The 15455-nt window shown below is 41.2% G+C and overlaps 1 protein-coding gene across 11 annotated transcripts in view; it reads left to right on the forward strand.

Annotated features, from left to right (window-relative positions):
• ablim2 (actin binding LIM protein family, member 2) overlaps positions 1-15455 on the forward strand; it is a 93135-nt gene that overhangs the window by 40677 nt on the left and 37003 nt on the right. For all 11 annotated transcript variants that reach the window (XM_080299772.1, XM_026157954.2, XM_080299773.1 and 8 more), the window contains exons 3-6: positions 6423-6606; positions 12134-12246; positions 12492-12618; positions 12739-12832. In XM_080299772.1, the coding sequence (XP_080155898.1) occupies positions 6423-6606; positions 12134-12246; positions 12492-12618; positions 12739-12832 (518 nt within the window). The remainder of the gene's footprint in view (positions 1-6422; positions 6607-12133; positions 12247-12491; positions 12619-12738; positions 12833-15455) is intronic.

The raw sequence follows: 15455 nt of genomic DNA on the forward strand, positions 1-15455 counted from the left end.
TTTGTCTTCCTGCGAAAACATTCCTGCTTGTATTGTTGTTTTATTAGCACATCATAAGCCCTGGTAGAGCTTGATGAAAAAAAGAGAAATTGTGCAAATGCTCCACAAAAGTTATCCAACGTATCATTCAGAATCAGAATCACAGTAAAAGGTTGTAGTTTTAGTTTAATGTATGTCAGTGAAGAAAATTATTGCTGTACCCAGTGGGCTAAACCTCCTTTCAAGCTCATCCCCAGGCCTGGTTCCAGAGTGGGACCCTGGTATCCCTGTTCCTGGATCCTTTGATATTTACGTAGAGGGTCATGTGAAAAAGTCTTCTTTTGTTTTGTTTTTTTTTGACAAAGTTGCCTTGAGAGACCCCACAAAAAGCCCCTAGTAGCACTTGGACACACCTCTACCACACTAAGGTGGCGATTTACAGAGGATACTTTTTTCTTTTTGTTAATGTTTTTAAAAAGCAAAATGAATGCAGACATTTTTTTGTTTAATATGTTTATTTTGATTAAATTTATGTGATAACAATAAAAAACATATACTGATTTGAGCACATGAGGGACGCTGGTCATTAACCAGTTAATGACAGAAACTTAGGCTTGGTTAAATTTACTGGTTTGACCTGTCTACCAGTGAAATGGATCTTAATTACCACTGGAAAAACTCATCAACACTGTTTTTATGCAAGTTTGCTGACACACATCTTCCAATGTTCATGCAAGTATGTGTGTGAATTTGTGCTAAGAGCATGCGCTAGAGACATGGACAAAAGCACAGCCATGAATACTCATGCAATGAAGCTCCTGGTTCACAGTTTTTGTGCTGATGTTAAGAGCAGAAGAAGTTATTAAGTCAGCAGAGCATTAGCTATTTCTCATCCACTATGTCCCTCTGTACTCAGCAACATCACTCTACAACTTTACGTGGTCTGCCACTTGGTCCTTAAAAGCTTTCACTTTGCATCAATGCCGCTTACAATTGATGATGGAATATCCGGGAGGGAAGAAATTTCACAAACTGACTTGCTATTATAGAGGCACGCTCGAGTTCAGTGAGCTCTTTAGTACCAAACATTCTTTCACATTCTTTTGTAAAGGCAGACTGCATGGATAGGTGCTTGATGTTATACACTTGTTGCAATGGAATTTACAAAACACCTTAATTCAAAGATAAAGAGGTGTGGCACTTTTGTCCATATAGTGAACTTTTGGACATCCCTGCAAGTTTAAGTGTGTAAAGGTTCACTGAGCAGTGTCCAGGCATGACACAAAGCAGCACAAACTTCTATCATGTGTCTTTCCTGTTGTTTTTTCCAGAAAGAAAGAATTGGGGGGAAAGGCAGGAGGGGTTTTGTTTTTGCTAATGGAGAGGAAAAACAAAGCAAAGCTTTCCCTCAGGGCATAGCAGCTCTGTGATGTCATATGGTTGCTATGTTTGCTGTGTGTAATCAGGGTGAGATCCTGTCATGTTTTGTTCAAAGGCAGACAAACAGACACGGTTCATTATTTGCACACGGGCTAATAACACACCCATGCTCACGTGACCCTACTGAAGAAAACAATCAGACGTCTCAAACTGGCTCTGCGTACCACAATACCGTGTCTTTCTTTTACTTTAAACTCTGTGGATTTTTCTGACTTTGTTTTATAAAAGTAATATAAAAGAGATTAATTATAAAAGTATAGAAGTGGCTGTCTAGATTTAGATTAAAACTTTACCCTCGTCTCTTAAACTAACTTGTGGAGTTCCCATTCTAATGGTGCATGCAGATTTGTCTTTGAGCATAGGCATGAGGAAGACTTTGTGTTGCATCCACCACCAGTTTGGATGATTTTGTTTTTTTGTTTTTTTTATGCGCCCTAATTTCATTGCTGGGTTGTTCACAGGTTGTGAATCAGCTGATTGGTGGGTGTGTTGCATGTGACTGATGTGTATTTTCCCAGTGAGGTGGTTTTTTTAAAGTTAATTCCCCTACTTTGTTTTCTCCACATTTCTTGTATTTCTAGGGTGTAGCATTTAATAAAGTGGATGCCTAACAGGTTTCTGATATGTTGTTTTAGATCTCTGAAAAATGCAAATTCATTCACTATCATCCAAAGTTTCCACGGTTGTTTATTTTGGCCTTTTGTGGAGCTGTTACTAACTGAGGTTAAGTTATTTTTAAATAAATAGCCAAGGGATAACAAGGCAATATCTTCTGCCTCTTTCACTGTGAGCAATAAAATTCTAGTATAAAATTCATTTGTTTTTCATATCTTTGTTTTGTTTACTATACAGTCCTATGTCTGTTGAATTAAACCTATACACTATATATTCATTTGGCTTGCTTTTAAAAACTGATAATTAAGGAAAAAAGGGAGAACAAATTCTGATGTCTGGTTCTTTTCCCTTTTTTTATCCATTTGGTTATTTCCTAATTCCACCCTTCCCTACATGTTTCTTGTCTCCTGGCTATAACCTCTGACTATTTAGAATTAGAATTAGAATTAGAATTCAACTTTATTGTCATTGCACATGCACAGGTACAGGGCAACGAAATGCAGTTTGCATCCATCCAGAAGTGCTTTAGTGATATAGATATATTACAATATATATTAGCAATAGGGCTGCCACGATTAGTCGACTAGTCACGATTACGTCGACTATCAAAATCGTCGACGACTGATTTAATAGTCGACGCGTCATTTGAAGCTTTGTAAGATCCCAAAAGCAGGAATAAGTAGCAGGATTTAAGAGTGTAATAACGGACTGAAACAGAAGATGGCAGCACTGCATGTACAAGGATGCCAGCTGCCGTTAAACCCCGAAGAAGAAGAAACTGTGTCCCAGAATTCATAGCGCGGCCCAGCGCAGTTGTCAACAATGGCGGCAGCTAGTTAGTTTTAATCTTACTCTTATTATTCTTTCTGGGTCACAAAATAAACGTTTAACATATTTTCAGGCGAGAATGTAGCTGTGTAAACCTCAAATATCTGCTCAGTTTATCAAGACACCACATATTTTCAAAAGCGCTCCGACGTTTTCGGAGGCGTCTGTTACCCACTAGCTCGATAACTAGCCGGGGGCCATGAGAGCACCGGACTCCCGGCAGATCGTTTTCAAACCCACCGCCCTACTCAGGTTAAACATATACAAGTCACTTAGATAACTTAAAAATGTTATTGTTTGGCTTTTTTCAGTATTTTATTTGTTCCTGAGTAAATCGGCTGAGTTTATTAAACTCCACCGAAACAATCTGCACATTTAATTAGAATTCAATTAACTATCATCTTGTCTTTATTTTTAGTTAGCACAGACCTTAAACACTTAAAGCTGTAAGCTAATGATAGTTATATAAGAGCAGATGCTGCTGGTGCAATAAGCTGTACTTTTACGTTCAATGGATGATGATCTGATTAGTCGACTAATCGCAAAAATAATCGGTGACTAGTCGACTATCAAAATAATCGTTTGTGGCAGCCCTAATTAGCAATAATATAGATATGTGAGTATATTACAGAAATGGGTCTATTATGGTATGTTATAATGTACACGGTATGAAGTATGTTGTGAATATTCTATAACTATAAGTATGTACAGGCTGTAGTGAGTACAAGCTATGTACAGGCTATGAACAGGATATAAATATGAAAAACTATACAGAATATGAAATGAATAACTTTACAGAATCTGAGATATACAGCTATACAGAATGGGAACTTTGCAAGTTGTAAACAGTTGTAGGATTAAAGATTATTGAATGTACAGAATGATTATTTACAGAGCTATACAGTAGTGCAGTTAAGATAAGTGAGATATGTGGATAATTCTACAGAGGCTATATAAAGTGCTAGTGGTTGTGAGTGGTGGTTCAGTCCATGTTATTATTGTGTGTTTGAGGGTACAGTTGTCCATTGTGGGTGTGTGTATGTTCAGTCCATGAGTTTAACATGGGTCAGATGTCAGGAGGCAGAGTTCAGGAGTCTGACAGCTGTGGGGAAGAAGCTGTTCCGGTACCTGGTGGTCTTAGTCCGGAGGCTCCTGTAGCGCCTCCCAGAGGGCAGGAGGGTGAAGAGTCCATGCGATGGGTGACTGGGGTCTTTGATGATTTTCCCAGCCCTTTTCAGACACCGCTTCCTGTAGATGTCTTTTATGGCAGGAAGTGGTGCTCCGGCGATGCGCTGGGCAGTTTTCACGACCCTCTGCAACCCCTTCCGGTCCGAGGCAGAGCAGTTCCCGTACCAGACTGTTATACAGTTGGTCAGGATGCTCTCGATGGTGCAGCGATAGAAGTTCACCAGGATGTCTGAGGACAGGTGGTTCTTCCTCAGAGTCCTCAAGAAGAAGAGGCGCTGGTGAGCCTTCTTGACCAGCTTGGAGCAGTTGGTCGTCCAGGTGAGATCCTCGGAGATGTGGACTCCCAGGAACTTGAAGCTGCTCACACGCTCCACAGCCGTCCCCTTAATGTGGATGGGTGGATGTGGGTCAGCATTCCTCCTGTAGTCCACGATGAGCTCCTTGGTCTTCTCGGTGTTAAGCAGCAGGTTGTTACTGTCGCACCACTCAGCCAGACGATCCACCTCCTCCCTGTAGGCGGCCTCATCGTTGTCACTGATGAGGCCAATCACCGTGGTGTCATCTGCAAACTTAATGATGGTGTTGGAACCATCAGCAGGTCTGCAGTCGTGGGTGAAGAGGGAGTAGAGGAAAGGGCTCATCACACAGCCTTGTGGTACACCGGTGTTCATTGTGATGGTAGATGAGCAGTGGTTATCCAGCCGGACATGTTGGGAGCGGTTGGTCAAGAAGTCCAGTAACCATTTGCAGATGAGGGAACTGATGCCCAGATCTGTCAGTTTCCTGATGAGTTGTGAGGGGTGGATTGTATTGAATGCTGAACTGAAGTCTATAAACAGCATTCTGGCGTAGGTGTTGTTGTTGTCCAGGTGTGAGAGGACAGAGTGCATTGCGATGGAGACTGCATCCTCTGTGCTCCTGTTCTGGCGGTATGCGAATTGGTGGGGGTCCAGGGTGGGGGGGAGACAGGATTTGAAGTGTGCTAGGACCAGTCGCTCTAAGCACTTAGTGATGATGGGGGTGAGTGCTACTGGGCGGTAATCATTGAGGCAAGATGGGTTGGAGTTTTTGGGTATCGGGACGATGGAGGTGGATTTGAAGCAGGCCGGTACCACAGCGTGGGCCAAGGACAGATTGAATATGTCTGTGAGCACTCCTGCAAGCTCCCCAGAACACGCTCTGAGAACACGCCCGGGGATGCCATCAGGGCCTGCAGCCTTGTGGACATTGATCCTGCTCAGCACCGCTCCTACATCGGTGGGGGAGAGAGTCAGAGGTTGGTGGTCTGGCGTCACATCTGCTTTGGTTGTGGTTGTGGGGTTCCCTCGCTCAAAACGAGCATAAAAGTTGTTGAGCTCGTTGAGGAAGGAGACATCAGAGGATGCGGGGGAGGGTTTGGTGGTCCTGTAGTCTGTGATGGTCTGGAGTCCTTGCCACATGCGTCGGGGGTTGGAGTTGGAGAAGTGTTCTTCTACCTTCTTTTTGTAATGGTGTTTGGCTTTTTTGATGCCCTTCTTTAGATTAGCCCTGGCTGTACTGTAGGCGTGTGCATCTCCTGACCTAAAGGCAGTGTTGCGGGCCTTCAGGAGGAGACGAACATCCCGGTTCATCCAAGGCTTCTGGTTGGGGTACATGGTGATCCGTTTCTGGGTGGTGACACTGTCTGTGGTTTCGGAGATGTAATCCAGTACAGATGAGGCGTACTGGTCCAGGTCTGTGTGGGTGAACATATTCCAGTCTGTGTTTTTAAATCTGTCCTGGAGCACTGCGTCTGTCCCCTCTGGCCACACTTTAATTGTCCTCACAGCAGGTTTCACACGTTGGATGAGTGGTGAATACCGAGGTGTGAGGAACAGGGAGAGATGGTCCGATTGTCCAATGTGGGGGAGGGGTGTGGCTTTGTAGGCTCCAGCCAGGTTGGAATACACATGGTCTAAAGTCTTGTCTCCTCTGGTGTGGCAGGAGACATGTTGGTGGAATCTGGGGAGGACTGTCTTTAAGTTGGTGCGGTTGAAGTCGCCAGCAACAATAAAAGCAGCCTCGGGGTGTTTATTCTGGTGTTTGTTAATGGCTGCAGAAAGTTCTTTCATGGCCAACCTAGCATTAGCGTCGGGGGGTATATACACGGCAGTGAGTATGATCGAAGTGAGTTCTCTGGGGAGATAATAAGGTCTGCATTTGACCATTAAAAACTCCGCATTAGGTGAGCAGTGACTCTCAGTAGTAGTGGAGTTCATGCACCAAGCATTGTTAATATAAATGCACAAACCTCCACCTCTGGTCTTGCCGGAGTCATCTGCTAGCCTGTCGGCTCGGTGTGTGTGGCGTCCTGCTAACTCGATAGCATTTTGTTCCTCTCTCTCTTTTTCCAGTATGTGGCTGTGAGCTGGCCCAGGGAGGATTCTTTGTGCGGCAGGGTGACTACATCTGTACTCTGGACTACCAGCGGCTGTATGGAACTCGCTGCTTCAGCTGCCAGGACTTCATCGAAGGGGAGGTCGTGTCCGCGCTGGGCAAGACCTACCACCCACGCTGCTTTGTTTGCACCTCATGCAAGTAAGAAATTAGCATGTGGAGCAGAATGCAAATAACAGATTTCATTTTTTACTTTGGTATTTCCTAAAACTAGCAAGTGGGAGAAACATGGCTTTGAGAGCAGCTTATTCATTAAGCACATAAAGTCGCTGCCATTAATATACTGTGACCTTCTAAGCACCACTAAGCCATGTGTCAATAAATCGGGCCTGCGGCACTTAAAAAAGGAACTTTGCAGTTCTGCTGACTTTCATGACATTAACAGAAAACTGACAAAAGCAACCAAATTTTTGAGACTTTGCAACTGAGATGTGTTTTTGAAAGCATACAATAACGTGAAAAGGTGTCCTGCACATTCTGGTGCATCATCAGAGGCCTTGACTTAACATAAGCAAAGTCATTTGACCAGAACAGTTTATATAAAAATGGTGCTTTAAAAACATTCAATCAAATACTTCTTAAGGATTTGTTGTTTTAAGCGTTGGATGTAGGTGACAAGTGGATAATGAGTTAGCGCTTAAGTCAAAGGCAGTGACGAACTAGGTTTTGCTAGGTTTAGTATAAGGATTTGTGGTGATTAAACTTTAAGACGCTTAAGATTGCATGAACTGCAATGAGTGTCCTTCCAAGCATTTCAGTGCATGTGTATGTCCCTCTCCCCAAGTAGGGGCCAAGTCAGTCTAGGGGAACAAAGATTGTTTTTTAGCAAAAACATGAGAATAGTTCAACCAAATGACTAAAGAATCTGTAATGTTGTGAATAGCAAGCGCAGATGTGGAGTTTGCTAAGGAAGAGATGGATGGACATATGTTTATATACAGACAGGTTTTTTCTTAGTTTTCAAACCCAAAACAAATACAAAGTGATAAAGAGTGAAGACCGTCAGCCTTTAATGTGACGAATTATTAATGTACTCAGCACAATACAGTATGCAGTAACAAGACTGTTTAACATATTTCTTTCTTCAGTGTTGCAGTTTTAAGTTATTTAATTGCTTCTTAGCTTTCAGTAGATTAAAGGTTCTACAATATCTTCTAATTTGACAGGGACAAGTGCTCATTTCTTAGTGGCGATGAGTGAATACAACCGGTAGTTTCTTTTTGCTAGCATATAAAGGATTGGTTTGATAGCAGTCGCTGGGTTGACCAATATGCAGAACAAGAGGAAAGTCCAAGTAACTCGTTGAAAATCTAAGACGTAGAACTGTAAGTTTACTTCCCATTTGGGAAGGTCTCTTGGTGTCATTTCTAAACATCTGTAAATTCTGATCTTTGGCTCAATTCATTTCAACTGGTTACAAATACAAGTTATTTGTATATGTCCACACTTTGCCAAAAATCTAGAAGAAAACCCAAAACTGTTTCCTGAAATGAGAGGAAATTGGTTAGGGTGTTCAGGAACAACCCAAGGCTCAAGCCTGCCAAGAACTGGAAACTTTAAAAAAAATTGAACCATTCAGAGAAATCATTAAAAGCTCCAAATTGCCATGACATTCATGCACATGATGAATATATGACACACATATTTAGGTCAGTCCCACCCTTTTGAAGACACTTACCTTTTTACATACTCTTAAGGTAAGAGGACCTTTTTCCCCATTATGTTGGTAATGGCGAAAACCACAACCAATACAGCCTTCGTTCTCACAATATCATACAATTGATTGTCCCAAAAATCAGAACAGAATTGGGGGAAAAGGCTTTTAAAACGCTGCCCCTGCTTCCTGGAATAATCTGCAAAAGGAAATGAAATGATCAGAATTGGTTACCTTGGGAGAGTTGAAGTCTGTCTTAAAGGAACGAGAGAATAATTCTTTTACTCAGTGTGATAGTTTTTAATGTACTCTTAATTTGATCTGTTATTGTATATTTTACACATGTTGGTATGGGATATTGTATTTGTTTTAAATGTTATATACTTACGTGGTAAATGTATTTTGACTTTTGTTGCCATGATGCCAGGTCTCTCTTGGAAATGAGATTTTTAATCTCAATGAGATTTTTTTTTTACCTGGATAAAAAAAGGACTAATAAAAAATTAATAAATGTTTAGCCCTACAAATCCACCGTACCCACAGGTCAACTACTTTTAAATCTTATTTACTGGAGAAATATTGTGTTTCAGAATTCCACTCTCCCATTATAAAGAGAACTCAAAATCGATCTTTACAGATGGAGACATCTCATAAGTATGTTTCGCACATCTCTCTTGGTGTCATTTACAAGCACATAAAGCTATAATAGACATACGTGTATAAATATAGGACACACGTGTCACTGCACACCAAACAGTTGCACTCACCTTTTTCAATCTACGTGCATGCGTCTCCTGTATAGTGTGTCTGTGTGAGAGTGTTGTTTTCCAGACCCTGAAAGGTAATGGAAGCCTCTCGCAGGCAGGAATTTTAAGTGTGTGGTCAGTCAGTGCAGCCACTTTGCCCATTCCCACAGCTAGTGTAAAGTGTCTTTTGAGCTGGGGGTGGGTTTTCTGTGTGTGTGTGTGTGTGTGTTCATCCGATCATACTTTGGTCATCCCGTTGCTGAACCTGAGATCAGAATGTTCCAGTGTGGTATTTGGAGTTCCCTTACAACAAATGGTGCCTTTGTGATAGTAAATCACACGGGCCTTTTGTGAGCAATATAAAAATGAGGCTAATAGGACAAGTGCTGCTTGAAATGAGACATCATATTGTGATTAGTATATTTTTCGTATGTATGTCACAGTAAAAGGCAGTTATTTAGTAATCGAGCTGTTTTTCATTTTGCTGTCTGGATTTTCTTTATGTGTCTGTGTCTCTCCACATGCAACGGTTTAAAAGTTTAATGTGGGCAGCTAAGTGTTTATATTGGAGTTTTTCCAAGGTGAGTGTGAACAGGAGGTGCAGCTAATGTTAAAATAATGTCCTGCAGTCTGGTATTGTAAGCAGGTAGTCTTTGCATCTTGTAAATAAAACTCACAAAATGCTACTCTCCTGTTCAAACATATAATGATGAGTAAAAAAAAGCATTGCTGGTGTGGATGAATGGCAGTTAAAATTACATATGAGTCAAAACCATTTACAAATAGTGTCACTAAAATAGTGTATTTTAGACAGTAACCTGCTACCAATAAAATGATAAAATGATATTTGTGTAATATTTTAACATAAACATGGTAATATGATGACATTAATGCAGTAATAAACCAATAGCAATGAGGGAAAATGGGTTGATGGGTTTCAGATTTTATGCTTCCATCAACCTAATACCAAGAATTAAACTGTAAGCAAGACTTACAAAAACTCACAATGTCAGGTTTGAAGACATAACTTTTTGTCTATTTATGCATGAGTCATCTTTAATCTCAGCCATTCACAGTCTGCCAGGATGTCTTCCTCCCTCAGTAGCTGGCTGTGTCAGTGTGACAGCAGCTCCTAATATCACATTTCAGAGCTGTAGGAAGCTGCACGTGGCAGCAAGTCAGAGCCCAGCTCTGCCAAGGATCCATCATTCCTTCTGCATTTGACTCGATGACGGCAGCTGTTTGTGAAGCAGACTGCACAAACAGCCAGCAGACATTAACATTGTTTCATTGTCATTGCAATAACTCTTTAGCTGTATAATGGCATTTGTCTTTGGCTTGTAAGTGAAGCCAGTGTCCGTGTTGCACCTCTTTCATTTCCTACTAGATATTACAAACAAGAAAAAGTAGAAATTTAAAGATTTGAACATGAGATGTCAAAACAAAGATCTCCATCCAAAACCAATGCACTGACAGCCCACTGTTACAGGTTTTGGGCTTCTGGTGTCTTTCCAGCACATGCTTAAACATGACTGCAGGGATTTATCCACATTCAGACACATCAGCATTAGTGGGATTCAAGGCTGTCGTTTAGGTGATAAGTCCTGGTACTCAGTCACTGTTCCACTTTATCCCGTAGGTGTTGGATAGTGCTCCTAAAAAGAACCCAAGTACACTTCAGCTTAAGGTCATGAACAGATATCCCGTCATTCTCCTTCAGGATGTTTAGGTAGACAGCAGAATTTAATTTAATTCTATTTATGCAGCACCAAATCACAACAACATGCACCTCAAAGTGCTTTATATTGCAAGATAGTCCCCACAATAATACATACAGAAAAAAAGCCAACAGTCATATCAGCCCCTATGGACGAGCACTTTGGCGACAGTGAGAAGGAAAAACTCCCTTTTAACAGGAAGAAACCTCCGGCAGAACCAGGCTCAGGGAGGGGCGGGGCCAATATGCTGCGACCGGTTGGGGTGAGAGAAAGAAGACAGAACAAAAGACATGCTGTGGAAGAGAGACAGAGATTAATAACAAGTGTGATTAAATTCAGAGAGGTCTAAAATTCATGAATTCATGGTTCCATTTATCACAAAAAGTCTTTCAGGTCCTGAGGCAGCAAAACAGCTGCCAGACCATCACACTACTAGCACCATATTTTACTGTTGGAATGATGTTCCTTTCCTGAAATGCTGTTACTTTTACACCAGATGTAATGGGACACACACTTTCCAAAAAGTTTAACTTTTGTCTCGTCATTTGAGTATTTTCCCATAAGTCTTGGGGATCATCGAGATGCTTTCTGGCAAAACTGCGACGAGCTTTTAGGTTCCTTTTGCTCAGCAGTGGTTTTCGTCTTGGAGCCATTTTTGCCCAGTCTCTTTCCTATGGTGGAGTCATGAACACTGACCTTAACTGAGGAAAGTGAGGCCTGCAGTTCTTTGGATGCTGTTCTGGGGTCGCGTCCTTTTGGATGAGTCGTCACTGCACTCCTGGGAACGTTCACCATTGTTCCATGTTTTCGCCATTTGTAGATAATGGAGTCCCACAGCTTTAGAAATGGCTTTATAACCTTTTCCAGCCTGAGAGATCGCAATTATTTTGTTTCTCATTTGTTCTTAAATTCCCTTGGATTACTGCATGATGACTGGGATTTGAGGATCTCCACTGTGTCAGGCAGAACCTGTTTAAGTAAATAGTGGCAAAGAAAATACAGCAGGTTTTTAGAGACTTAAGTCTCTAAATATATGCGTTAACGACTGAACCTGATGTAAATAACCAATAAAAATATCCAACAACAGCTGACAAGCTTAATATATAAACAATTCTTTTGAAAGATTTAGGTTTTCCTTTTAACGGCTATTAAACCAGTTTTACATCAGTCTTCAGGGGATTGCATTTAGTCATAATAGCAGAGAAGAGTAAATAAATACATTAAGTTATATCAGAACATGTAACAATAATTAGTTACATATTTTGAGTAGTAGGCTTAGAGCTTGGGCTTATGACCTCAGCATTTCTAACTTTCTAGAGCGCTCTCTGGCATTTCTTGTGAAAGATATGATGACAGATCCTCCTTACAGGTGAAAGTCATCAGCATAAAAATACTTTCAGGGGTTGGAGGATATTACTGATTGGTCTGTAGGGCCTTCTGAGGAGCCTTTTATGCACCCTGATGGACCAAATTTCATTTCAGAGTAGAACAAACTGTAATGTATCTGTCAAACCCCTCTGATCATCTACTGTTTTTCTCTTTGTTTGTAGACAGCCATTTCCAGCCGGTGACCGAGTGACATTTAATGGGAAAGAGTGTATCTGCCAAAAGTGTACCCAGCCTCTTCCCGCCAACAGCCCTGCACCCATACAGGCTGTCCACAGTCAGTGCTTTTCTCCTCTGTTTGCCTGTTTGAAAGCATAACTCATGCCATAAGTAAACTTCGGATTGTTTGTTCCTTCACTTAAATTGGCACTTTCCTAAATTGTGTTTTCCTCATAGAAAACAAAATGTCCAAAGTTTCTTTTGCCCTTCAACTCAGTTAAATCAAAGAACTTTTCCACTAAAAGAAAGCAAACTCTAGTGTTTGAATTTGACCTAGTCTTTGTTATTTTGTTCTCTGTACAGACTGCTGTGGCTGTGGAAAGGAATTTAAGAATGAACAGTCACTCGTGGCACTGGACAAGCACTGGCACCTGGGCTGCTTCAAGTGTAAAGTCTGCAACAAGGTGCTCAATGCCGAGTACATCAGCAAGTACGTCTGGCTGAATATACTTTCATTATCATAATACTTCATTAATGCTGTTATTTAGATTTAATCTAGATGCTTGCGCCTGTCTCTAACCTGCTTGTTTGTCTTGTGTCATTTTTACAGGGACGGGATCCCCTACTGTGAAATGGACTACCACGCCATGTTTGGCATCCAGTGTGAGAGCTGTAAGAAGTACATTACAGGGAAAGTCCTTGAGGTACAGCACTGCTGGCTTCCATTAAGAACAAAACCTTTTTTGGCTGTTAGCATGTAGCATGTGGTTCAACTTACTTGTTGTCTACTCTATATGAACATGCACAGGGAGAAGAATAATGGAATTACAGTAAATATAAATGCACAAAAGGAATAACTGTTGAAAACACTGAATAATCTGAATCGATAATCCCACTTAATCCAAGAATGTTGGTTCAGTTTATTCAGTGTTTGGTTTACACAGTAGTTAAATCATCAGTAAGGTGGTATTTCTAGGACAGCTATAGGAAGTTAAACCTCAGACTTGGCCATTCCTTCTCTTGGCCAACCATACAGCACTGATGTGCTGATAACCTTCATTTTTTAAAATCAGATTGCTTGCAGTATTTTTTCCTACTTTGTTCAAACGCTTCTTGTCTAATTCTCAGTGACCCGACAATTAATTTATTAAATAAGCTTGTTCCTTCCAAGAGCTGCATTATTAGATTACACTGTTGACAGTGAGAGAGCATTATACTTAGTGCAAGAGGCTTCTAGTTGACAGTACAACTTAATCACAACTGCCATCTAAATGAGTGATATCAGTGTTTGTATGCCAGTGTGAACTGCAGGATATGATTCTGCAGGTCATTGTAGTGATGTTTCTGTTGGGTAGTTCTGTCATAGGGCACATATTTAAGATAAAGTTCAGTATGAGACAGTGAACCTGTACACAAGCTAAAGAATTATTAATAGAAAGTCATCATTAAATGGCTTACTTAGACTGGTTTTCAATTCAGATCAGTTTAACTCATTCATCCATCCATCTTCTTCCGCTTATCCGGGGCCAGGTCGCAGGGGCAGCATCCTCCCTCTTCCCGGCCACTTCCTCCAGCTTGTCTGGGGGAACACCAAGGCGTTCCCAGGCCAGCCAAGAGATATTATCTCTCCAGTGTGTCCTTGATCTGCCTCCTCACCTCAACTGAGCCAGTTGAGGTGAGGAGGCAGATCAAGCAGCGGCTCTACTCTGAGCCCCTCCCAAATGGCTGAACTCCTCATAGGGAGAGGCCAGTCACCCTTTGGAGGAAGCTCATTTACCCGCAGAATTCAGTGCATTTCAGTTCACTTTTATTTAAACAACAGTTGCCTCATGATGCTTTATTGTGCGTTTTATAATATAAAAGAGAGAAACCCCCAGCAGTCCATCGACACCCTATAAACTTAAAACAGAGTGGGTAAGTATGTGATCGGAGACAGAGAAAGAGGCTACAGAAAAACACAGCGAGTTGCATTTTACATGTTTCTCATGCTCATATTTCCACTTAATTGATTCCAGGACTGACCTCATTTCCCCAAAGAGACCATTAAAAATTCATCATATTTGCAAATGCAAATACATTACCTCTTGTCATGGGGGTTTACAGTAACACCACATACCTTAAAACAGCCAAAGGTATTTTGTGTGTTAGTTTTCTTGTAATTGCTGGTGTTTACTGAGCATACAATTTACTGAGCATATAGTTGTTAAGGGTGCGTCTCTTTCCAGGAAACATATACTTAATATCCAGGTTGAATTGCACGTAGTCTAAAGTGAAGTGCTGCTTTTGTGGTTCCATAACAAGCTTCATAACTCCAGCAAAAACAAACACCCATATCAGAATAAAATGTTTGCCAAAGCTTAGACTTCTGATTGTTGCATGAAAACTACAGGGAGTTGAATCTCCGGGGTGATATGATGTAACACAAGTTAATGACATTGCAACAGCAGATGCAGATGGTGCGTGCGTTGATAAGTGCTGAAGGAATGATCCCCATTCTGGAAGAAGGAACACGGCAATAACAAATAAAAGAATAGTGGCAGAGAATCACGCAGCCAGGATCTGCTCTGTTGTTGAATATTCAGTGCAGTCTGACTGAGTCTCATGTTTTAGAAATGGAGCTGTCACACTGTCACCTGCCTCTCACCTCAGTGTCCTCAAATGATCACTTTCTTTGACTGAAACCATTGGTTCATCTTCATCGGTGAGCGTGATGACGCAGTGCATGTTTTAAAGTGTGTCATCAGATATGTGGGACAGAACAATGGCATTTGTGATCCTTATTTTAACACCTTTGCTAGAGTTAGCAGCATGAGGTGGAATTGCAAATAAAGTTATAAATGTCCATAGGATCTACCATAGAAAGACAACTTCAGCTAGCTAATAGTTAGCTGGGCTATTACTGTCTTATCATCAACATTCAGGGTTGAATGATGATGCTGTCTCATGCTAGCTGTGCAAGGCTGCACTTTGAAATAGTAACTGAAAGACTGTTCTTTCAAAATGCCGTGACATTTGGTTGAGATCAAAGAGCACACAGAGGTCATACTGCACTGAGTCAGTAACTGCAGATAGCAGCAATGGAATTGAAGCTATGTTTATTGTTGCCCGGTGTTCCTTTTGCCATGGCATTTATTTCTCATCCAAGATGTTAGTCAGTCAGTCACTTTGTCAGTGAAACAGTGAGAGTAGACACTGATGTGTAACTGGAAATACTGGGAATAGTAAAACAAAAAGATGAAGAAGAACCAAGAACCTAAAAGAAGTCTAGATGCCTTTGAGTCAAGCACTTGAAACATATGTAACCAGGATGGCAGACATATTGTCTTG

This window comes from Astatotilapia calliptera, chromosome 3 (genome assembly GCF_964374335.1).
Source record: "Astatotilapia calliptera chromosome 3, fAstCal68.1, whole genome shotgun sequence".
Taxonomy (NCBI): Eukaryota; Metazoa; Chordata; class Actinopteri; order Cichliformes; family Cichlidae; genus Astatotilapia; species Astatotilapia calliptera.